At 38.9% G+C, this 26,419-nt stretch overlaps 1 protein-coding gene across 2 annotated transcripts in view; it reads left to right on the top strand.

Moving 5' to 3' along the window:
* The window catches only part of LOC143345783 (uncharacterized), a 455,578-nt gene that overhangs the window by 145,750 nt on the left and 283,409 nt on the right, over positions 1-26,419 (top strand). For both annotated transcript variants that reach the window (XM_076773190.1, XM_076773189.1), the window contains exon 3: positions 13,234-13,299. In XM_076773190.1, the coding sequence (XP_076629305.1) occupies positions 13,234-13,299 (66 nt within the window). The remainder of the gene's footprint in view (positions 1-13,233; positions 13,300-26,419) is intronic.

The following is a 26,419-nucleotide window of genomic DNA, read 5'->3' as shown; positions in this document are numbered from 1 at the left end:
GGTTGCTCTGCTTGCGTCCCGGTTAGCACTCCTCCGGTTGAAAATGTCTCTAATTTCATCAGCGGTCGCGTTCTCTCGTTTAAAATTGAAACAAAGCGCGCGACGTCGCCTAAGACTCGCAGCCAAAATAACAGAGGGACGAAATGGCCCGTATTAGAGAGTCCGCAGCACGGAGTCATTAGCTACTTCGACATGTAAATTGGTTAATTGCTCCTGCTCGCTGCGGCGAACGACATTTTACTGGCAAAGCCTGCGCAGCGGAAACGCCACAGGCGCGAAGCGACTGGTAAGTAAAAGAGAAAAACACTGTGCTATGGGAAATAAAACGAGCGTTTTTTCCTTGATTGGATATCACAAATTACTTTCGTCAAATTTTTCTGAACGCAGTCAAGGATTTTTTTATGCAATCATACATCTTCTTTAAGGTGTTCGAATGTCCTGATGGTTTTCAAATATTCATGATTTTCAGTCTCTTTTAAATACAGTTATAATCGTACATTATATGTAAATGGTGTTTTACTAAATAGAAAAAGATTGGAAAAGATTTATAGGAAGTCTCTTTTCGTTCACACAGTGTAGGAATACGAGTAGGAGTAAATGAAAGACGTAGCACCTGCATTAGAGGCAATTATTGAGTTAGTGGCAATGTCTCGTCGAGTATGTTCGACTAATATACCATGCGTATAAAGTCGAATCGGAGAATACGGTCTATTTTCGGTGAAATATCGTTGCTCGTAAACCGAAAATGGCGAAGGAATCTGCGAGACTCTCGGCCGGATCCTTATGCAAAGCTACGCACAGTATTATATGTACATTTACGATGACTGTAGTACGAAATGGAATTTGGAATCGAAGCTCCTGTTGCATAGGAACAGAAATCTGTGTACACGGAACGGGATTCATAGCATGAAAGATTGATTTCAGTGATATATACATTACTGGCGAGACGCGCGGAAAATAGCAATATTCCCAGACACGTTTCGATATGTTAAGAAATAAAATTCCAATATACTGCAACGTCGTAGCGATTTTAATTATACCTGCATGGAATATAATTATTATCCTTTAATCGTACGATCATCTGAATGAGAAGAGGCTTTAAAATAGTTTTTAGCCCCTTATGCATTTTATTTTGAATACGTTGGATTATGTATTACGTATTAAAGAGTTCTAATAATTTTAAATATTTTCTAAACAATTCCTAAAATATACACACCAAAAAAAGTGTTATTAATATTAGAACTACTGACAATTATGGCGTATTTATTTGTACCAAAGGAAAACGATAGATACTTGAAGTATAACGCTCTCATAGAAATCCACGATTTTGCAACAATCCGGTCGAGTAAATTAACAATTTATTATTAGAAATTACCAAACATTTCGACCACTTCCGGTAGTTCTAGCGTTAAATAACCTATAACCCAGCGAGAAATTTCGTCGTGTTACATTGTTTGAGCTAATATTAATCCGCGGTCGGGTTCAGGGGATTTAAGCAGTTAATATAGTCAAAGCAGCGTTAAGCAATTCAATCCACTTGAACAGTTAATACACTTAAAGTTCTTGCGCGACGAAGAACAGGGTCACAACGGGACGTTGCGCCGGTGTTATCACTTTAATAATTAATAGACGGCGCGGCAAACAATGTCGGGGAACCGTGTTCTCCCCCGAAATATCGGCGTCGACGCCAAAATCTCGTCACGATCGCCGCGACAATGGACATCCGTCCGGCTCGTGGAGATTTATCGCGTCGTTCCGCGACGAGCACTGGGTCGGAGAATCAAACGAGGCACGAAATATGGGTTCGGATCTCGAGAAAGCTCCGTGCATATACGGGTTCCGTGGAAATTCTGACGCAGCCAAGAAGATGATTTCCTGAAACGTTCGCTTCCCTCGAACGACCGACTTGTATCATCCACAAAGCTTCCCGTGAACTAGAAAAATTAATTAAATTATGGATTCTCCGATGGAACTTTACTTAACCCCTGTACAACGACGAATCTGACTAGTTAGAAGTTCTTAATGTTAAGTTTCACAATCATGAGGCTACTCACTCATAAAATTTTAAATAGTAAAATCAATACATTTTTACATTGACGAAGTATTCATAAAATAAATCTGTGTAAAATAATATACGTTTTAAAAATTACATTAAAAAGTCAAGGGGTTAACATTAATTGTACAACTCGAATCTTTGCAAACTTACCGTGGTTTTCTATAAGAGAACGAATAAGCATTTATGTTTAAGTTTTAATCCCTTTGATACAAATTACGCTCAGATCAGTGTTTCGAATATCTCCTCATCGCGTCGGAGACACGATAAAAAATTCACTCCATTTTTTCCAGCAAAGTCTCCGATCTTTCGACGTTCTTTCTATCTTATCTTCCATCTTATCTATCATAGGAAGAAAATATTACTCTTTCGACGTATTTTCCCGGAGAGCAGCGAGCCTATCTCCGAACGAGCCGCGATATTTATCGCGCCCGTATAATCGTGACGCTGGCGAATCGAACGAGATGGGTTACGAGCTACGGACCGGGGGACAGGGACCTTAATAGATAGGATGATGGAGCGCCATGATTCTTTACGACTTCGCCGCGAGCTCGAGGGATGAAATCTCGCGGAGAGGATCGCGAGGGACGGAGACGCAAGACCGTGGGATTCGAAATTCCGCGAGTCGGTTCGCGAGTAAATACCGTCGCCCGAGTTTTCTCCATTATGTGGGTTTAAAACGATTTTTCTCCCGCATTTCCTCCCCTCCTCAACCCCCGTCGGGCCGATGCTTTTGGTAAATCAACCGTCTCGAACGAGGATGTGTTCATCGAACGCGAGTTTTTCACTCCCTGGAACCGGGTCTTTGTAGCTATGGTAGACGGTCTTTTGACGGAATTTTCGGGGAAATGAAATTCTGTTGCGAATTCGATGGATCGAAACGCGGAGGAGGTATACGACAAAAGCTTTTTCAGGGGGGGAAGCCTGCAAGCAGACGAAACTAGTTCAAACAACTCGTATCAAAATAGGAGAGCCTCGTCGAACCGTGTCAAGATTCGTATTTTTACGTTGTCGTTCGTGCAGACGCGTTCAAAGTAGTTTCTAACCATTCCGCGTATCGGTTATTGAACTCGGATGCATCGACAAATTTGTGTGTATGGATATCACTTCTTGAACGTTTCTACTAGTTGTCAGTCTTTGGCAATTATAAATATCTCTTACCATGGTCCTAATTTAGTTCTCATAACAAGAGATTTAAAAGAATTATAGTGTAAATGTTAGGAACAGCCAATCTTCAGTTTCAGTTTTCCTTTATTGGAGTGTGTAGGTGCTATACGTATAGCATTCTTTGACACCAAATTGTACGTTTCCTTAGATAGCTTTCGTTCTTTTATATTTTCTCTCGTCCATTCCTCTTTTTTCCTATTCTTCCTTACGCTAAGTATATTTTATACCAAATAAAAACAAACACAACATATAGCATAAAATAAACAAAATAGGTACACTAATGTAAAATTGTAAAAGAGAACGTAAAATGTAAGCACAATACTTCGCAGTCTATCTCAGCCAATCTTAGAGTATCTCTAGTTGAGGGCTAAAGGTTTATGGGATCCTCTATTAAGCTATTAGGGTATTATAACTGCCAAATTGGGCCACTTGAGCATCTTGACTTCCCAGTAACTAGTCTCTAGTTAAATCTTTAAAAGTCTGATCCCAATCTGTATCCTTTAAAAATAGTTTCCAATTGATTCATTAAGGTCTCTGACACTACGGTCAGTGAACCAGTTCAATAGTTATAAGCATTCTGATCGTAAATAATATACCAACGTTAATTCATGCTCAGAATAATCTTAGAGAATTGCAAATATAAAGGAAGAGTGTTTTCTGATATAAAGTTCACAGTATGGAGTGTATTAAACATCTTCGTGGACAGATCCTCGCGACAACATAAAGTTTCGCGTCTTTACGGTCACCGTGGACGAGGATGGAAAAAAAAGAAGTCGCTCGGGACAAATTTTGAACATTTCAGTCGGATTTATTGCCGTGTCTAGGGATTTCCACTTTAGAGACGATTCTTCTCGCAGCTTATCCCGACAGGACAACGTTTTATTTTCCACGTGGTTTTTCCATGACGGCCGTCTACTTTTACGTCTCCTTATTGGAGCGGTCCGCACCGTCGAGACCGTGGAACAACCTTTGCTAGGAAAAAGAAGGCAGAAACGGGGAAGAACGTCGAAGACGTGGTATACGAGCTGCTCGTACTCGTTAGGTTTGAGAAAGCAATAATTAAGTCCGTACAGAGAGAGTAAGTAATTTAGGAACGTAATCCTTCTTCGTAAGACTTCGAAAATGGGTTCCAACTCCGCAGAAAATGGCCGAACTGTTCAAATACTCCTTCCAGATCACCCTAATATTCACAGTAAAATATTTCTATTACTTTCATTCAAACATGCTATTCAAAGCAGGACTAAACGAAGTTATAATTTATCGTCGCATAAAATCACAAAATATTATTTCGAATTCTTATTTGTCTATTCACTTCAAAAAGTTTTCATTCATTTGCAATATTCCCAGACGAATGTGAGAATTAAATCGTTGTAGAATACTCCTTCCAGATGACCCTAATATTCACAGTAAAATATTTTTATTTTCATTCGAATATGCTATTCAAAGCAGAACTAAACGAAATTATAATTTATCGTCGCATAAAATCACAAAATATTATTTCGAATTCTTATTTGCATCGTCACTCTTCAAATCTCATTCATTCATTTGCAATATTCCCAGACAAATGTGAGAATTAAATCGTTGTAGAATACTCCTTCCAGATGACCCTAATATTCACAGTAAAATATTTTTATTTTCATTCGAATATGCTATTCAAAGCAGAACTAAACGAAGTTATAATTTATCGTCGCATAAAATCACAAAATATTATTTCGAATTCTTATTTGCATCGTCACTCTTCAAATCTCATTCATTCATTTGCAATATTTCCAGACGAATGTGGGAATTAAATCGTTGTAGAATACTCCTTCCAGATCACCCTAATATTCACAGTAAAATATTTCTATTACTTTCATTCAAACATGCTATTCAAAGCAGGACTAAACGAAGTTATAATTTATCGTCGCATAAAATCACAAAATATTATTTCGAATTCTTATTTGTCTATTCACTTCAAAAAGTTTTCATTCATTTGCAATATTCCCAGACGAATGTGAGAATTAAATCGTTGTAGAATACTCCTTCCAGATGACCCTAATATTCACAGTAAAATATTTTTATTTTCATTCGAATATGCTATTCAAAGCAGAACTAAACGAAATTATAATTTATCGTCGCATAAAATCACAAAATATTATTTCGAATTCTTATTTGCATCGTCACTCTTCAAATCTCATTCATTCATTTGCAATATTCCCAGACAAATGTGAGAATTAAATCGTTGTAGAATACTCCTTCCAGATGACCCTAATATTCACAGTAAAATATTTTTATTTTCATTCGAATATGCTATTCAAAGCAGAACTAAACGAAATTTTAATTTATCGTCGCATAAAGTCACAAAATATTATTTCGAATTCTTATTTGCATCGTCACTCTTCAAGTAGGAAATTCCTATTTGTCTATTCACTCCAAAAAGTTTTCATTAATTTGCAATATTCCCAGACGAGTATGAGAATTAAATCGTTGGAATCTCTTGGTTCGTTTAAATACCCTCGCACGTTCTATCGCTCCCCCATTGTTTCGCATCGCTGGAAATTAAAGAATCTCCCCCATCCGTTGTTTCTTGTTATTTTCGCGACGAGCACGTCTCGATCCTTTCAGAATTGTTCCCCGGTAGTTCGCAACAGTTCGTAATGAGGTCCGCTTGGAGGACGCCTACGAAATCACTCGCTAACTGTGTTGGGATCATCGTTATTCTCGAGGCTTCCGTTGTCCCGAGTGTCCTGATGGTTCCTCCAGAAATTCTGGTGGCGAACCACTCAGGACAATGGACCAACGTTTGTCTCCGGCTCCTTTTCTAGCCCTTTCTTTTTTCTTTCGCCTATTCCCTACCCCCCCCCCCCCCCCCCTCCCCCTCGTCGTCATTTTCTTCCTTTTTCTTCTCCGTTCCTCCTAGAAAACCTCATTCCGGTTGCGTCGTCGCTGGATCGCCGGCTCTTGCATGTTTCCTCGAGGAATTTTCGAGGTGGATTCTTCGCGCTCGTGTCCCCATCGATCGTACCCCGACTTTTTTCCCGCCGCCTTCGACCCCGTTTCTGTAGCATCTCGTCGTTTTCCACGGGAACACCGGAGACGGATTTTTCGCGCTTATCGTACCATCGATCGCCTCGGAAATTTGTCGACACCTTTGTCTCTTTAATTGGACGAGCCGCTCGAAGCAATCAACTCGGATGGAAAACTCGATGTAAGCAAATTGCCTTTCTTTGTTTCCTTTGCTCGATCGAACATCTGTCTTAAATAAATCAAACGATCGCGATCGAATAACAAACGGTCTGCTAGTCTCCCAGCACGAACAAAATCAGTTTAAACGTTTAAAGAGTTTTCTTTAATTAAATGTCTCCGAACGTGAAACAAGGAAGAAGGAATCAAGGTTAAAAATTGTTCTGTTAAATACTCGAATTCTAGGTTTTGATTTATTTATTTTTTAAGAATTTAAAGGCTATTAAACTTGAATAAAAATGTAAGGAGTAGTTAAAAGGAAAAATCTCAATATTGTATCGAACTTTTCTTCCGTAAGTCTGGTCGGGGCTTGTATCAGGCAATTTTTCACTCGTGATTAACACGTTTGGTTCGACTTAAATACTGTCGGGATGTCACTATCAGAGTTCTTCCCAGAGCACCAGGGTCCTGGAGTAATTTGTAAATAAGACGGACATCGGTTACTTGATCCTCAAAGGACTCTCTTAATCGTCCGCTCGAGAGTATCCTGCAACGGAAACGCGGAATAATTTAACTACTCGAAGGATTTAGAGACAAGCCAGATGCCCGTTTCAGAGAACCACTTGAAGGATCGCGTGGTTCCTCTTTTATTGGAACTACGTGCCACGGACCACATATTACCACTTTCTAACAGAATCCTGAATTCATCGTTTAAACTGCAAAATTTTACGATTTAAATTTAAATTTGTCGTAGCACTTCTGCATCGAGCAATTAAATTTGCTTTTATTTTAATTGTAATTTTCGATGATCGGGAATTCGATTTTAAACGAAAGGAGAGCAACTCGTCAAAATTTAATTAATATTTGTTTTTAACAAGTGTACAAAGAGGAATGTGAAAAAACAATTGGCCAGATATGTCTAATATGCGCGATAACGATTTCCTTTAATTCTAGTACACTGTTGTTTTATAGCAAAATATTAGACTTTCACGATTCGTTTCTTCCGCATAGTTTTTAATTAGCTTTGTTTAAAAACGACCGCGTTCGCTGTTGTTCCTTTCATCGTGGAGTTCACGCGGTTAACTTTTGTGTCTAAAATATGACCGCCTCGCTCGTAGAAATATCTCGTTTCCTGCAGTAAAATTCCACCACGGATTTTCGATTATTTGTTTTTGTTTGTTTCCCGTAGAGCGGTTTCCCATTGTATGCGGTTTCAACATCGAACAAAGAGGAATCTGCGAAATTGCTACGATGCTGGTAACGAGGATATGTCGCCCTTTCTTTATACGACTGTACTCAGATAGGAATCCCATGAAAATGATGCCACTGTTTCAACGCGACTAGTTCGCTGAAATAAATTTACCAAATACCAGAGAACGTACAAAGGTGCCTTGTGTGATAAAGTACGCGTAATAAAATACAAATTGTACGCGTTTTAAGAGGGCCAACCGTACGTAGACTCGACTGTCGCGAGCGTAAAAAAATGTCCGACTGGAACAAGAAGCATAGGAACGCAAGAAGAAAGACCCGGAAGAAATTTCTGCGAGGAAGCTGGCCGAATACCCTTTTTCTCGTCGTCTTTTTGAATCAGGGACGCGATTGTTGACCGATCCGACGAAGCGGATAAAGATAAGGAGGAAACGATTCAGTGCTGATTCCGTGTTGCGGATGTTCCACAGAGCGCATCGATTCGACTTGTTTTTCTCGTCCGACACGTCGTACCTGACTGTTACGTCATAAATTACGAGCTCGTCCTTATCAGACTTTCCTTATCGCGACCGGAAGGATAAACTTTTCGTAGCTCGGGGAAGAAAGGTCGACCCACCTGAAAAGGGTGAATAATTTAATTACACGCAAAGCTTACGGTAAAATATTTCAGTTGGAACGTTCGAGGGAAATTTAAGGGGCTAATTTCGATCGATAACATTTCAATTTCGAGTCTTTTAATAATTTAACGAGGCGTCGCACGAATTAAGAAGCTGGAAAATAGTTACTCTCTCCATTTCTCGTTCTTTTTTCTCGATTTTTCTATCCAATCGTGCTCTTAAGCTACATTATCCATATCGATAACAATTACTTTGAGTGAGTTTTTATGCTTTTCAAGACGCATCGATTCCACTCGAGGCTCGTAGCCAGCAATTACCTTCGGTGCTTTCACAAACGACAATGGAAGATTCCTCCTTTGAGAAAAATGTTTCGGCTCGTTCAATTCATTATTGCTTTTCGGCTTTTAAATTCTTGCCCTTATCCTTCGACCGTTTTACGATCCACCGTGTTTGATAACGGCACGCGAGTTTACGGAATTTGAGTGCTGGAGTTTGTACAAACAACGGATGAATAATAGTAATCGTGTTTCCGGAGATTTAATTCATTTCCGCGATTGCCATAACGCGCACGCAATAACTGGAAACCCGATTCACCATGCAGAATGTAAAACATCCACCCTGGGCAGATTTATCTCCCAGAAATGTAATATCGATTCGACGGAACGAATTGCAACCGTTTATTCGATATTTTGTTCTCGGGCATACGAAACCTTTCCGCCGTTGCAGTAATTAAAAAATTAGTGGAGCTTCTTAAATCAGGAGACATTAATAATTTTCTTAATTCTAACGCAAATTCAACAGTAATATTTACTATAAGTTGCTCTGGTTAAATATACATTAAAACTGAAATAATAAGCTATCCAGCAGTTCAAGTTTTATTTAAATTAATCGAGTGTAGTACAAACTGTTATACAGGGTGTTCGGCCACCCCTGGGAAAAATTTTAATGGGGGATTCTAGAGGCCAAAATAAGACGAAAATCAAGAATACCAATTTGTTGATGAAGGCTTCGTTAAACAGTTATTAACGTTTAAAGTTCCGACCGTACTGAATTTTTTTCTCGAAAATGCGCAAGATTTCGGGGGTATGTCTATTCACCAAAAATGATTGTAATTAACCCCTGCAACCGAAAATAATTTTTTCAGAACGATTTGAAATTTTTTTTTTTCGTCGAAAATTTAGGCACCCCCTGTCGATTTTTCTTAAAAATTCCTTTTTCATTTTTAGTCATTTTGTTTGACGCCCTACAGAAAAGTTGTCTAATACTTTTTTGTAGGTACCCATGAGCTCTACTTCAGAAAAAAGTTTCATTGAAATATATTCACAATTGTAGGAGTTATAGCTGTTTGAAAATTGGACCATTGTTATGGAATTTTTCTCATTTTGCGGGGTCAAGAACTAACTTTTCGAATATTTTTGCGATTTGTACATATTCTCCATCAAAATACGCGTAGTTTGCTTTTTTAAACATTAAAATCGTCCAATCTGTTCAGAAGTTATGACGTTTTAAAGATTCGCATGAAATTTCAGTGAAACATATCAACGCTATGGTCAGACATGAAATTTTCGGTAAGGAATTTTTTTCTTGAAACTGAGTAGGATTTCGGGGGTATGTCTATTGACCAAAAATGCTTGCAATTGACCCCTGCAACTAGAAATAATTTTTCCAAGACGATTCGAAAGTCTTTTTTTTCACCCAAAGCTTTCAGCACTCGAATTTTTTTCTCGAAAGTGGGTAGGATTTCGGAAGTATGTGTATTCACCAAAAATGATTGTAATTGACCCCCACAACTAAAAATAATTTTTCCAAGACGATTTGAAATTTTTGAATTTAAGTGTTAATAACTTTTTAACGAAGCCTTCATCAACAAATTGGTATTCTTGATTTTCGTATTATTTTGGCCTCTAGAATTCTCTGTTAAAATTTTTCCCAGAGGTGGCCGATCACCCTGTATATGGTTACCCAAATTGAGTGTCAAATTTTTAAATTGAAATAAAACACAAACTATTTGAGATATTTCAAGTTTCTCTATTTTAATGTAAAGTCCACTTCATAACATTAATCGTGGGACACAACGTCATTCGAATTCAATTTTCTATTACACTATTACATAATTGGCGACTATAATATTGGTTTTAGTTCGTCGATCGTTTGTGGTTTATCGACATAAACCTTATTTTTTAAAAACCCCTCATAGGAAAAAGTCTATCGGAGTTAGATCGCATGACCTTGGTTGATGTCTCCTCGAGAAATCAGGTGTCGAAAACAAGCTCGAACAGATCTGGAATGTTTATAATAATTTCCAACAATTTTTACACGTTGTTGCACAGTGTAGCGTTCACGATCACGTGTGTGAAATATAACAAAACACATCTGTTGAAAGTTGTCACACTCAGTTTGGATAACCCTACATAATGCTATAAATTATATTTCAAATGAGCATTTAAACGTTCTTATCGTGAGACGGTCGAAATATTGGGCTGTAAGAGTTGCGATTGCAGAAACTTTGTCTCTTCTTATAATAGAGGGTTGACGCGATAATGGAACAGCCGTTTGATGTAGTCGCGAGCGTCTATTTTCAACCACTTGGATTTAAAAGAGGAATGCTAGAAGTCATCAGAACCCTCTATCGCGAATATCGTTTTCGTTATTGCAACGAAAAGCACGAGTCCTCGGTTTACTGCTTTCGTCGGTGTTTATAGTTGTCTAACACCGTACGAACCGCGTAAAACCGGGGAACCTTGGTCCAATTTCATTTTTTATCGTCGCATAAACTGCAAATCCTGGCGATACGTTCGGCCTGTGCAAGCCGAGAGGACGATTTGTTGTGCGCTATTTAATTCCGCCGTATCGCGTGGCGTTCAAGGAAAACTGCCGCGCGGAACTGTTATTTCGGAAATAAAAGGACGCTTAATGGATCAGGACTGTCTTTGGCTTGATCAAAACGCTTCGAGCGGTAGTATTGTCGGGCGAGGAGGATCATTCTCCGTTAACGTTACGAAATTATCGACCGATCCGAAGAGGTACTTGTGCTTTATAGCGAACGTTTCCGCGCCTGGGCTCGATTGATTTTTCCTACGGATGATTTAAGCACGAATCGACGTACGGGAAATTTACGAGGCGCCAAGTTCTTGGCAATCGCGGCTGCTATGAATTTAACTAATATAATAATCGTCGTTCGCTTCCATCTTAACGCTTAAAACCAAGTACGTTCCATCATTTAACAAATCATTATACAGGGTGTTCGTCCACCTCTGGGAAAAATTTGAATGGGAGATTCTAGAGACCAAAACAAGACGAAAATCAAGAATAGCAATTTGTTGATTGAGGCTTTGTTAAAAAGTTATTAACGTTTAAAGTTCCATATCGACCGGAGAATTTTTCGGCAAAGTTAAAAAATTTCAAATTGTTCTGAAAAAATTAATTTTAGTTGCGGGGGTCAATTACGATCATTTTTGGTGAATAGACATACCATCGAAAACCTACGTGCTTTCGGGGAAAAAATTCGAGTATGCTGAAATTTTACGGCGGAAAAAAACTTTTTAAAATCGTTCTGGAAAAATTATTTTTAGTTGCGGGGGTAAATTACGATCACTTTTGGTAAATAGATATACCATCGAAATCCTACGCACTTTCGAGAAAAAAATTCTTTAACGAAAATATAATGTCTGACCATACATTGATATGTTTCACTGAAATTTCGTGCGTGCGTTTAAAACATCATAATTCCTGAACGGGTTGGAGGATTTTAATGTTTGAAAAGGCAAACAACGCGTATTTTAGTAGAGAATATGTAGGAATTCCAAATATATTCAAAAAGTTGCTCGTTGACCCCGTAAAGTAAGAAAACCCCCATAAAAATGGTTTAATTTTCAAATAACTCCAATAGTCATTGAATTTAATTGAAATTTAGTGATGAAGTAGATCTCATGTATACCTACAAAGATGTACTAAACAACTTTTCCGTGCAGCGTCAAACAAATTTATTAGAATGTAAAAATTTTTCGGTGAAAATGACAAGTTTCAAATCATTCTGGAAAAATTATTTTCGGTTACGGAGATTAATTACAATTATTTTTGGTGAATATACACACCCCCGAAATCCTACGCACTTTCGAGGAAAAAATTCGTGTAGATGGACAAATTTAATCAATAATTTTGTTAATAACTTTTCAACGAAGCCTCAATCAACAAATTGCTATTCTTGATTTTCGTCTTATTTTGGCCTCTAGAATCTCCTATTAAAATTTTTCCCAGGGGTATATTTCACATTGTATATTTCACAAAGAATCGTAGCCGAAGGTTTACCGTGATATTTTTCTGCATATTTATATTCCCATCGGTAGACTCAGATTGAAAAATGGAAAATGGATTGTTTGATTTATATTGCCACGAAGAATCGAACCCGAAGGAAGGGGCCATACTCGCGCGGACAACCATGTATCGTCCCCGATTTTCCATCGACGCTTTCTTCTTGCCCGATGCAAAGAGGAATGCATTTTCTCGATCAGGGGCAGTTAATGGCGCGACTGCGGCCACCGAACTGCATAGATGGCATTCCATAGATTTACGAGGCGACAGCTTTTACAGCGGCGTTTCGGGATTCGCAGTTTTACGCGTAACATCCGGACGAATTCACGGGCCGGAATCACGCCTCTATTTCGAATTGACAGCCCGTCGATCGATGTCAAAAGGCGCGATATTTCGCCGGCTAAAAGCTGGGAAATGTAATTGCTGCCTCCTAATGGCAGATCGCTACGCTTTTTAACCCTCTAATTGACTCGCTTTCACCCCTACTCACTGCATCTTTTTTTTCTCGACGACAACGCGACATCGAATACACGTTTACGCATATTATTTGCTGGAATGCACGTGACTTTTGGTGAACAAATATTTGTATAATTAAAATGTTCTCTCCTGTCGATACTCTGCTGGTCAGTTTCTTTAAAATGGCGTCTATTCGGAGCGATAATAAGAGAATGTGGTTCAATGGATACATTAAAAGCAATTCATTTTTTGTTACAGCCCACTATCTTTGGCACAGTCACCACGGAGCCCAACCTGAACCCGAAGGACGGCAACAGTCGAAGGGTGAGTCTCGTAAAACGATAAAATTCTATAATTGATCTCCGATTTTTCTTAGGAACGGTTAAACAGCTCTAAACCGCGATAAAGCGTTCGATCGAAAGATGGCACAGACTGTCACGATAGTTTTTAGAGAATAAAGCAACGCGTTTCCACGTTTCAATGACTGCATTCACTTTTTCGAGCGAAACATTCAGCAAACAATAAATCGGTTCTATCTATATATGCGCAACCATTGTTTATAGTTTACCAACCTGATACACAATCGACGAATTGGCATTTCTATTCCGAAGAGTTAAACTTTTTCTAAATCAAACCAGGACAAATTTTATCCGAAAGAAAAATATAAATAAAAATAACCGTTTGAAACAATGTTTCGATGTTTTAATTCTTGCAACGTATCCAGAATATCGTGTCGATTTATTTCGAACGATAGCCGCTTCAAATTACGAGAGTATTTTTTTGTTCGTAGATTTTTTACTGTTTTGATTTCGTCTATTGTTCGAAATATTGTTTCGTGGTTTTGATTTTTACGCGTTTTAAAAGGATATTCCGCTTCAAAAGTAAGTCGAGCTTCAAGATTAAGGAAAGGACGAGAATCGTCTCAATAATTTCGCGCACGATAAGGATGGGAAGACCCGGCGCCGTGCGCGAGGAGATTTTGGTCTTATTCGTGGAACGCGTCTCGCGAGACTCTTCCTCGAGTTTTAATGGGTAAAAATTGCTGCTAAGTCGGTGTCCTCTTCTGCTCTTAAACGCTCGAAGATAGAGCGTCCGAGCTCTCTAATTAAAAGTAACTGCCGCGCCAAGCAAGTCATTCAGCCCTAAAACCCTTTTTGCGGAGGGACCTTAACGTGGAAAGTCGCGGAGACCGTGTCCCGCTTTATGCCTTGCATAAATTTTTCATAATTGCAGAATCATGCAGAATATTGCGGATCCCTCGAGGGACGCAATAAAAAGGGCTGTTCATTGTCGCCTGGAACTTTTTGATTATTTTAATACTTGCTTTTGCTGCTCACGATCCTTAAAAGTGCGAAATTCGAGACCACTGGTCGTAAGTTTAGAATTTGGCACGTGGATCAGCAAACTTGAATAGACATTAAAAATTCTGCTCATGGACAGAGCGAGTTTCGAAAATACGTAGAGACGTAGTATATTTCCAACAGAATTTTCGAGGCTACATTTTTCATGTCAGTATACTTTTCCGATACCATGACTGCATTGCCGCGTAAATATTGTTTCAGCTCGCGGAAATCTCGGTTCAATCAACACACCGCGAAGACGGTTCCCCCAAGTTGGGTTGTCGTTTCATTGCAATTTTAAATTTCGTTATTACGTCACGTGGTCGATACGCGTTGAAAATACTGTCGAACGGTCGCGATTCGCCGAGCAGGTCCTTGGATAAATACTTCCGATCGACGTTCAGAGGTCCTGTCGTTTCGAAATAACGCGTGTTCATCATAGAATATCACGAATTAAACCTAACGTTAATGCTACAAACAGCTATTTACATACGATATGAACCGATCGATCGGGGCATGTGACGCTATCCGTAGGAAACGCGGTACGTTATTGCCACCAGATCACAGCAGAACTCGAAGGGGCACAACGTCAAAGGACCAATCAGCACTGTAACCGACAAGAAAGGTCCAATCAGGAACGCCAAGTAACTAATAACTAGTACTCGAACGGCGATAGGATTTGAAACTCGATAAACGCGGGCGATAAACAAGTAAATCTGAGGATGAACGTCAAACAGAAATCGGTTCTATTAAAATAAACGAGGGAAATACTTGGCAGAATTTATTGTAATGTTTTAAAGACGCCCAACGTTTCTCTTATTACATTACTATCAAACAATTTCTAACATTTTTCAAAAGCCTAAGAAACCTGTAAACATTCTCACGTACGAAGAAAACATTTTAATTTTGCCCGAGAAGTATTCCTTAAAATTATTCATAATTTCTATCGTGCTCGTATTTTGTTTCATCTTATATTTCCAAGAAAGAGGAATATTACTAAAAAATTGTTAGTAAAACGTTTATAAAGCTCCTAAAGGGTGAATGCATTGCATATGTATGACCTTCTCGAATTAAATTTTTCCAGCTCGAATTTTGGCCATCTTTCGAATGGATGCGTTGAATAAGCAAACATTCGGGACATTTTCTCCGTAAGCGTTCCCTTTACGCTGCGATAAAAGTTGCTCGAATAAATTCGTGAATCTTAGATGGAGGAGCCTCGATCGACGACGTCTCGCGCTCGAATCGATTCCAATGAATATTTAATTCACGATCGCCGATAAACGGGCGATGTTTCCCCGCGATGTCACCGCGAACAGAGGTTTTTTTCTCCCCTCGCGAGAGCCAGAGGTGGAGGAGTGTGATCGAACGACTCCTGAAAGGGATGAAACGTAAATACGCGTGACGCGGCCGCGCGATCGATGTTAGCGTTTCGGAATGAGCGGCGGATCGTTTTGGATTTACATGTTCACACAGCGTGATTACGTCCGCGGCACCGTAACACGCCGCGTAGCAGATTCCGGCCGCGATACGTTTACCGGAATGGAAGAGCAAGCACCGCGCCGCTTGTACGGTCATTGCCGTGTACCGGGGATTAATACGAGAGCCGCGAGAGTAATTTTCGTTGGATTTACTAAACGTATCGGCGATTGAATAGAAACGCGGCACGAACGTGCGACTGACTGGGGGCTTTGCGACACCTGCGTCAAGATATTTTATTCCGGCGTTGTTAACACGTTCGTTGCGTGCTCCGATCGAACCGAACGGGTATTCACTCGGTCCATTCTTCGCGTTCGAACCGTTAAATATCTTATTGTATAGAGTATTCTCGAACTGGCATGAAAGGGATGAATTTATGCGGAAGAATAAGTCGAAAATGTGGGGCGACAGATCGTTCTACGAACTTTCGTTTTAGAATAAATCGATGTTGATTTTGTTGCGAGAGTTTTGGTATAAAATTCGGTTCGTTACGAAGAGTGACGTTTTTAAAAGGCTCTTGTACTGTAAAACACGTTTTTTTACGTTCTCTTTGGTATTTTTTTTATAATATTGTACGCAGTATTTTGAAACTGACACGAACCTTCGTTTTAGAATAAATCGATGTTGATTTTGTTGCGAGAGTTTTGGTATAAAATTCGGTTCGTTACGAAGAGTGACGTTTTTAAAAGGCTCTTGTACTGTAAAACACGTTTTTTTACGTTCTCTTTGGTATTTTTTTTATAATATTGTACGCAGTATTTTGAAACTGACACGAACCTTCGTTTTAGAATAAATCGATGTTGATTTTGTTGCGAGAGTTTTGGTATAAAATTCGGTTTGTGAAGTGTGAGAGATGGCATTTAAAAGATGATACAAGTTGGGGTGAATCTACGTGAAAAAATAAATCGAAAGTAAAAATGTAGAGTGACAGATTTTCGTACGAAGTTTCGTTTTAAAATAAATCGACGTTGAAAGCTTGTCGAGAGTTTTGACAAAAAGTGGCATTCTTAATTAAAAAAAAAAAAAATACTTTTGGACATAGTTACATAGTGGGTTATGCCCACACAATAAACGCCATGACACAACTGTGTTTGGGCGGTCCTTTCGTAGCTTCAGGGGAAAATCAACAGACTAGAATTCGTAGACTGGTTGGGGACGTCCATACACAGGGTGCTTCCTGGGTTTCCCGGAAAATTGTAGAAGTATATTTTACAAGTGGAAATAAGGGAAAATCCTCGTAGACTTGTAAATATTGTACGCAACAAAACATTTTCTATTGCAGAATATGCTTAATGTTTACTTTATCTTTGGCTTAAAAAGATTCAGTCTCTATAAAAGATATATAAAAATTTGTATACAAGTGTATATAAAAATTTCTATGCTTTTTCAATTTCAAACATCCTCCTTATACGTCGATACAAACTATCAATATAATATTGAATTTATTGCACTATGAGTTTCTTGAGCAATTCAACTATGAATTAAATATACAATTTGTAGTACATTTTTTGAACCAAAGAAGAATTGTTCTATAATATAAAGATTTTCGTTCTTGAGTGATAGTTTATTCAACATTTTAACTTCCTATGCAAACTATCAATATTGAATGTATTACACTATGAGTTTCTTAAGCAATTCAACTATGAATTAAATAAACAATTTCCAGTATAATTTTTGTACCAAGGAAGAATTGTACTATAATGTAAAGACTTTTGTTTTCGAGTGATAGTTTATTTAACGTTTCCACTTCCTATTAGGTTCTTTTCAGGACCGAAAATATTTTGTTCTTATTCACACTTGTAGAATATGCTTCCGTAGTTAGGTAAACCCCGGAACACCCCGTAGAGGCGACGATGGCACCGCGGCGTAAAAATAAGAACGAGACAGGTTGCAAAGGAAGCGTGTAGAACGAAGAGGAGATTCGGTGAACGATTTCCACGTTATATTTGTCGAGGGTAAATATTGCTGGCGGCGCGAAACGGGGGCGGAATCCGTTTCGTTATGAATATAAATGTCGTTCTGCTCTCGTGTTGTGCTTCCGTCTAATGTATAAGAATCGAGGAGGGAGCTTAGACATTATAGCGTCGTCGATAATAATTTAGTTTCGAATCACTCAAACGGAAGAAAAACTGTTGATTGCTCGGAAAATTGCCTCTTCTTCGACAGACATCGTAAACAAATTTTGTAGAACAACAGAACTCTTATTTTTCTCATTATTTCTTCTTATTTATATCAGTATTTATTTATGCTTCACTCAAATGGAAAGTAAACTGTTGATTAATCGGAATATTCTCTCTTATTTATCGTAAACAAAACAGAACTCATATTTTTCTATATTCGTTCCACGCTTGAAATAAAATAATAAAAATAATACTAACAGAAATACACATCTATTTCACGAATTCCACATCTTTTTGAGAGACTGTTAAAAACGTCAAATAATCTTACAAAACATTTATATCAACTTTTTCTAAGGCATGTCAGTATTTATTTATGCAGCGAAGTACTTATTCAATTATATCGAGGACTATTATCCAAAGCATCGACGAATTATCTGTCAAATTTATCTTCCCTGCTAATAATTTCGGAACTCAGCCCCATAAAAATTTCAAGCCCGAGCGAATCCGCAGGGGACGCGCTGCAACGTTGCGAAGAGTTAATTAATCTACATCATGAAGTGATAAAACGAGGAATTAATCGTCGATGTTTGGACCGTGGCTGCAGTACGACCTATTAATTTCGTATAACAATACAGGCGCCATTTGACGAGTAACTTTGCACACCGACGGCCGTATAATTTTGTCGATTACTTTCTTGCGAAGCAAACGCGGCTGTCGTGATTTATGAAACACCCGTCTGAACGACGTGACGCGGATTAACGAGACGAAAATAATTACATCACGTGGATCGAACCGTCTATCGACGTTTCGTTCCATACACGATATTATGGCGTCAGTTTCCGCGACGATTCGCGTCCTCAAAGAGGAATCGACGACAAAGTTTAAATAATTCAACAACGATAAAATCAGAAATTTAATTTTCCGCGCGGTTCAGCGTCAACAAAAGGATTAATAATTTAAGAAACGAAGCGCAAGCTATATTTTATCGGTGTCAAATTGCGGCAATAAGCTGTTATGTAATATTACGATGCACGATAATTCAATTTGTTTGTTCGTCGCTTCCCCGTGATGGTAGAAATAAAATCTTTCGCGCTCGAAAAACTGTATCGTCGAAAGAGGTTCGCGGAAAATTGACTTTATCAAAACGTTAAAGAGAAACGATCGTCAGTTTTGCTACGCTCGGACGTCGTCTGAAAATCTCCGATGAGCACGTTTTGAAAGCTCTTTCCTCTTTTAAGATCTATAAATTGATTAAATAGAACGACTCGATCGACGTCGTCCCGGTGTATAACTGGGCTGGAAGCACGAAGATAAAGATGTACAAAAGGTCGCGATAGAGGAAGATGAAAGGTGCGGGTCATCGGGCAATTTCTAAGCGTTTTATGACACGCGTCCAGGAAAAGAACGCGAAACGCGTGATTGCCCCGCAACGTTTTGGCTTTATTGCAGCGCGTGCATGAAATTAACGTTATTGCTACGGCGAAGGGAAACGAGGCGGCCAAAAAGAAAATTCGATGCGAAATATTTTCGCGGGCGATACGCTCATATTTGATGCGCGTCACGATAGCAATAAGACCTGGCCACCTTAATGGTTTTCGTTGCTTTTATGGCCCATTAGGAGAATAGATAAATTTCGATGGAAATAATGAGTTCCGTTGAAATTGCATCGTCGCGCGATTCTCCTCGATTTTTATCCGAGGAAATTTTTCAGAGTGCAGTGGCAATAAATACTGTCGATTCTCGTTCGTAAAATGAATTTTAAAGGATACTAAATTGTACTCTAATAAAGTAAATTATTGTCGGGTCCTTGACGAAACTTGTTCGTGTTATAAGAATTTTCCTTAAGCAATAACATACTGCATTTTTAGGAATTATGTGCACTGTAAAACTGTCCTAAAATAGAAGGAACGAGAGAATATCGCGCAATGGCCGATAAGTGTAAATGGAACAACGTGCAAGTATTCCAGTCAGTAGAATATCTCGACAATGGCCAGCCGTATACCTGTAATAGGTATTTTACGCGTTAATAGTTCTCGAGAAATATGAAAGTTACGTCGTTTCATTTGCATTTTGATTTCATTATTTCTGGCAAGTTGAAACTCGCGATAGTTAACGCTGAGTTGGGAAAGAAAATTTTGAAATAATTCGAAGTAGCGAAATCGTTCATAAATCAGACAATTAGCGAGCAGTGACTTATGAAAGCGAACCATGACGGAGTTTTGTTACAAGTACATTTCCATTCTTCGTTGAAATACGAGCTTTCGAAACAATAAAATATTTACTTCCATTTTTCTGTTATTTATTTTTTTTATAAACTAGAACGAGTAATTGCGAAACCGTAACCAAGAGGAATTCTCTATTTCCCCGATATATTTTCGGTTCCATACAATGAGAGCACATTGGCAATAAAAATGAAGTATTATTAAAATGATATTGTTTATAACGAGAAACCGTTTATTTTACCGACGCAGTGATTCGGTATTTGTTATCGCGTTAACATAAATACGAATCGTGCCCGGCGCACACAGTTCTGGACGAAGTCCATTAATCATGTTCATATTATTCGAATAATAGCACGCAGTCGAAAGGATTACACGTAACGCTTTCAACGGATAACAGTAGCGACCGTTTGGGAAAACAAAAGGTTAAATCGATAACTTCGCGTTACCTTCGAATCGAAAGACACGAGCAAACTAATGGAACCGAATTGTATTTTAATCGACGGTTAAATCGCGATTCCATTGTAATCTGCGATTCGTCTTCGTAAACACAATTCCAACAAATACCTCCGTACGGTCGGATCATTTTCAGGAACCGTCATCGACGCGAATGTCCGTCAATCCAATTCACCACGGGCTCTTACCGCCGCAAAAACTCGATCCGTCCTCATTCACGATCCATGAACAGATCGGGGAGCCAATAGGACGGCCTGAATCCTTAATAATGACTCCTGCCACTAATAACCGCAAAAGCACGAAATTCTCGTCCAACGAGGTTGACCCAGAATCAGGAACAGGTTGGTAAACAGCGGGAATATGGGCAAACAGTATGAATCAGTTTTTGGCCGGCTATCGACAGAGTCGACGCTTTGGACGATCCCACGTCCTTGTGTCTATATTAACGTGTGCACGCGTGCATGCATGTGTGTGACCAGGAAATTAGAGTAGAAATTGCAGTTCGTTTCGACGACGATACTTATAGCCGACCCGAGAACACACCCCACCTCAGAAATCATTTTCTCACCTGCAGACACTGCAAGCTGAAGACTTTTCACGAGATTGTTTGCATTTTATTGTTCACGGTCGTTTTCTCAGTTTTTGGATCTTGTAAATTCACGTGAAATATTTCGGGGATATTGTGTTCTCTAAACTTACATATGTAAATTAAATTTTTATCGTCGTCTTAGATTTCTCAAGATTAGATTATTTAATGCTCACATTTTGTTGAGTTTGTAATTACTGATGGATGGATTTTGAGATACGATGGTGAGATGCCAAAAAATATAGTTAAACCAGAATAATATTTATGGCTTCTGTTCGGGGATTGACGAAGAACCATGTTGTTGAAAACAGGCCACACATCAGAGTATTGGAAACGTCACGTGAAAGTGATGTGGAAGCTATGCAAAACAGTAGCCAAAAAAAGATGATTGACGTTAAGCTCATATTCGTGTCAATGTTGTAACAAAATGTATGAATTTCTTTCTCACTGATGTGCACATTTATCTTTTTAATAATAGGATGTATATCTTTAAAGACACGAAACATAAAATACTCGTTAGATTTGGAATTGTAGAAATATGAGTTAGAAACTCTCCGGTGCTACGTCGTATCGATTTATAAAAATACTGATTGACGTGCATATTAATTTCATTTCGATCGATCCCTTCTGTGGAATGTTTATAAACTTAGTAATGAGGAACTTGGTTAAATCAGAGCTCACGAGGAGCGTCCACGAAGTGTCCAATTTTAATGAAACTTTGCTGATTTGTAAAGAGGTACGCGTTCCTTTCATCTACGGCAACTCAACTTTAAGGGATGATGAAATTACCTTCCAAACTTTCAGCCTTTTGATGCCATCTTCAAAAGTATCGAAAGCCTATATAAGAAATTCTTAAAAACAAATTATGTATGTTCGGTTAAAATTAAAAATTAACACACTATCCTTTGAAGGGGATATCTAATATTTGTAAAAGGTAAATATACTTCCTACTAATTATTAACATTATTTTTTAAAATAATATGTACACGTTATTTTTCTTCACAACAAACTTGTTCGAAATACTTCCTTATATCTCTAATTATCTTCAAGATCAAGGGATGAAACTGGATTGTAATATCCCTTAAACTTCGGTTATCGCAGCTGAAAAGAATCTTATTTGTAGCCATACTAAAAACCTATAAAGTCTCATGAAAATCGGGAGATGGGGATGCTTCATGCCAGTAGAACGTAGCCATAATGATCAGACATATACTCAAGCGCTGTTGTAAGCATTCTGCATGTTGGTACTTACCCAAAAATCGCCGTGTTACTCTACTCTTTTCGATTTCAGTATTGTCTTTCGACTAAATCTCCGAGATAATTCAATTCATACTAAAAATTTTCAAATAGATTTCATCTACGTTTCCGGGAAAGACTCGTTTAAAGTTCTAAATTTTTTAAAACATCACTTGAACCATACTCGAAATTTTTCTTCAAAAATCTAATCAGTGCATTCTGAAATACTTTCAAGAAAAATGCGTTTAAAGTTCTAAATTTTTTAAAACATCGTCTGAACCATACTCGAAATTTTTCTTCAAAAATCTAATCAGTGCATTCTGAAATACTTTCAAGAAAAATGCGTTTAAAGTTCTAAATTTTTTAAAACATCGTCTGAACCATACTCGAAATTTTTCTTCAAAAATCTAATCAATGCATTCTTAAATAGCTTCTAAAAATGATAAAAAAATGGATTTTTTGGTGCCACAGAGAAACTCTTAAATCACACGACCAACGCCATAAATAAAATGGTATAATATCGATGTATTGGAAAGTATCGTGACTCATTGGGTCTTTGTTAATTTGGTTAATCGTTGGACCGTGGTTTTCGATAGTGTTCGTCCCCGAGTCTGTCTCGGCAGACTGTTCCACATTTAAATGGTTAATTGCGCGCAACCTGTGCAACGCACCTGGGCTGCACATCGCATATTCACTGGCGTAAACGCACGATGATGGTACCGTGGCGCGAAACGGGATTGGGATTGTGGTACAGCCAACGCGTCAATCACATCTGATATCATCATTGCCGGTAGCTGCCTAGGCGGTGCCCAGCTCGTAGATTACAATGTGCCGCGCGTATTGTACCGTCGATGGAGTGCTGAGGAGAGGTGACCGAATGAGGGCTGGGACCGAACTCCACGAAGAGCTGCCCTTCCGGTTCGAATTACTTGTAACACGCGTAATAGGATCTCTTGGTCCATCTCTCAACTGCTCCCATTGATTACAATGCGCTTCTCTTTGACGTTCGTTCCTTTTTGTCCAACCGCTTTCAAATCTCTTTCTGGCAAACAGATACCATCGGGACTAAACTTCATTTGGAATGGAAGTTATTGGGGGAGTGCAAATGTGGTTGGTCACGATCCAAAGTGAAATAGATCCCTCGATGATCTGTAACTATCGGATGGTTTACGATTTTGATGAATATTAGACGGATAAAGGATTGAAAAATATCGATTTTATGGATGAAATAAGCGTTTAATTAAATGTCTCGAAAAGCAATGGACGTCGACGCAAACGTTTCATTTTTGACAGGCAATCATAGGGCTTGAATGGATATATTATTCATAGTACTATGCCAATATCCAATTTCGAAACGTGAATCGTTGCTTCACAAAAGAACCCTGCAGTCATTTTAATTGCATAGATTGAAACCATAAACTGATTTCAAAATTCGCGTCCGCTGAAAGAGATTGATTTTTAAAGTGCTACGAATGAAAAATAAAACAAAGTTCTACCGACTATAATAAATATTGAAAACACCTTAGTAATAATAACGTCGGATATTAAACGGTTAAGAATTGGAAGTCTCTTTTGTAGAAATAATTAGTTGACTTCGTTGCTCGAATGGGGTATAAAAATTCTCTCTCGTCGCTTCTATTACGGAGTCGATCGATTCCTCACCCGTGATCCAGCAGGTTTATTATAGTTTCGGTAGAGAATCAGAGAGCACGATGGCGGAAGAGGAACGAGGGCATAAGGGGTGAGAAGAGATGGATGGAGACCTAAACTGCTCTCCGTTCCACGTCCACCATATGCAATATTCGTATTACGACCCCTTCATATATTGCACCGTTGATTGCGATCGTTTAACGGATGACCAGCGGGTCGTTCATCTTCATTCCTGTTCCCCCCGAAGGTTTGCTTTAAGGATTAATTGGAATACGCTGTCCTAATTACCGCCACCTCTCGATTTCCTTCCAATTTTACTTTAATAAATTATACGGTCTGTATTAAATTTTAATTGATTCGCGAAGCCGTTACAATCGCAATTACGACGTAGATAATTCGTCGCCTCGGCGCTGCGATTAAAATCGGCTAGAACGAAGTGGAAATAAATGGTTGGTAATTTAATTTAATTGTAATACCCGTTAATTCGTCGCGAAAAATATTCCACGATAACGCGTCTTCGAGCAATATCGCGCGAGGCGGAACGCCGAATGCCAAAGCGTGACTGAAACCGGAAAACTTTTGACGTTTTTCGATTCGACAGAATGTTACGAATCTGGGACAAGAGCTCTTGATTAATTCGAGCGCTCACTTCTTCCCGGCGTAATGCTTTCCGGTAATAGTTTAATACGATATTACTTTGCTCAATTTTCCTAACAATTTTACGCCGCGAATTTTCGAGGAGGCGAGAAACGAGTATTTCCACTACGTCTTCTTTAAAAATGTAATAAAATTAGAGAAGAAGCTTTCGTATTCTTAAAAAGACTAATGGTCAAAGCTAGCGGAAGATAAACACCTCTAAAACAGACTCGTGCGAACTGACAATTTTCCGAGATTAATGGAAGTTCGAGAAGGTTGATTCTACTTGAAAATAATAGTCGTCAACGTTCTTTGCGCAGCAGTGTCAGTTTCGTCGAGTAAAAAGACGGGGATTTATCACAAATTTTCGTCCGCAACCACGTAGAACTTTTCATAAATCTAAGTGCTGCGTTATTTCGTAACGAATGGAAGAGTGTCTGCCAGAACAAGTGGCAGGATACGTCAAGACGTCCGTGGAAAAGAATTTCCACCGCGTAGGAAAAATATTCCCGTGTTAAGAAAAGAGCGGACATTTTGCGTTGTTGGAACAACGGTTCGCCGATTAAACAATTTTACTTGCGACGGAACCGCGGCGACAAATCGAGGGAGGGGATGCTTATCCGCAGCGGGCGATTATTACGAGTAATATTCATCCGCGGTCCTTCGCGCGAAAAGGCGAGTCCCGTTCCAATAAACTTCTCCATCTGACTGTTCATCTGTCTACTTTGAGAAACGGCCGTTCCCCGTGACGCGAGTAATTACGAATAACCAGTCTCGTCGCAGCACCAGCAGCGAGACTCGATGGCATGGCCGAGTGATAAATCGAGTCACGGGACGACGTCATGCGGTGTTCCCTGTTCACGTGCAACGTTTCTACGTTCATCACCGATTGTGCGTATGATTGTGCTGTTCGTGCGCCACTTGCATGGAACAGTACAACTAGTGGACAGTCATTTTTTAAAAATGTTCCGCGCCCGACAGCGCCCGGCGATCGATCGATCCAGGTATGCGAAAATTCATGCAGTTTGTTGACGCCTTCTCGGGAATCGAAACATTTATCGAAACCCTCGAATCGTCGTAATAATGAGAGGTGTATCCGGAAAATTAATTTGGAATTTTTTGAACACTTATTTGCATGGTTCAAATTTATCTGATGCTTTTTATTATTTATTTTTGGTACGTTAAAGACGAAACGAATATAGAAAATAAAGTGTTAATGTTGAATTTTGTTTTAAGTCGATACTGTAGTTAATTCCGGAGAAAACAATTATTTGCGCAAATAATGATGGTTAGTAATTATGATGACACCCTGTATAAAAATGTAAATTCTTGTTCAATTAAATAAACAATTTATAATCCAGTTGTATCGCACATTAGTCGTATAATCAATAGAAGTTGCTGAAACTTCTTTGGGTATGCAGCGTCCAAGTTAATTGCAAAATAAACATAGAAGACAACATAAATTATAATAGCTGATATGGTCATCCGATAGGGGATGAAATACCCTTTAAAATGAGCGTTCGTACGAGTCGATAGCGTAATTAGTTCCGAAGATATGGCGATTTTAGTTTCAAGTCGATGCGGTGGCTAGTTTCGGAGATATAAGAGTTCGAAGCTTTGTTTACATTTCGTTGCGCTCGCGCGAGTTCATTCATCTCGCGCGCGTAGATAGCAGACAGTGCGTAGTAAATTCTTGGAAATACTACGCTTCCGCGTCACGCGACT

Source organism: Colletes latitarsis, chromosome 9 (assembly GCF_051014445.1).
Source record: "Colletes latitarsis isolate SP2378_abdomen chromosome 9, iyColLati1, whole genome shotgun sequence".
Lineage (NCBI taxonomy): Eukaryota > Metazoa > Arthropoda > Insecta > Hymenoptera > Colletidae > Colletes > Colletes latitarsis.
Note: the sequence above shows the minus strand (reverse complement) of the source record. Positions and strands in the feature narration are given on the sequence as shown.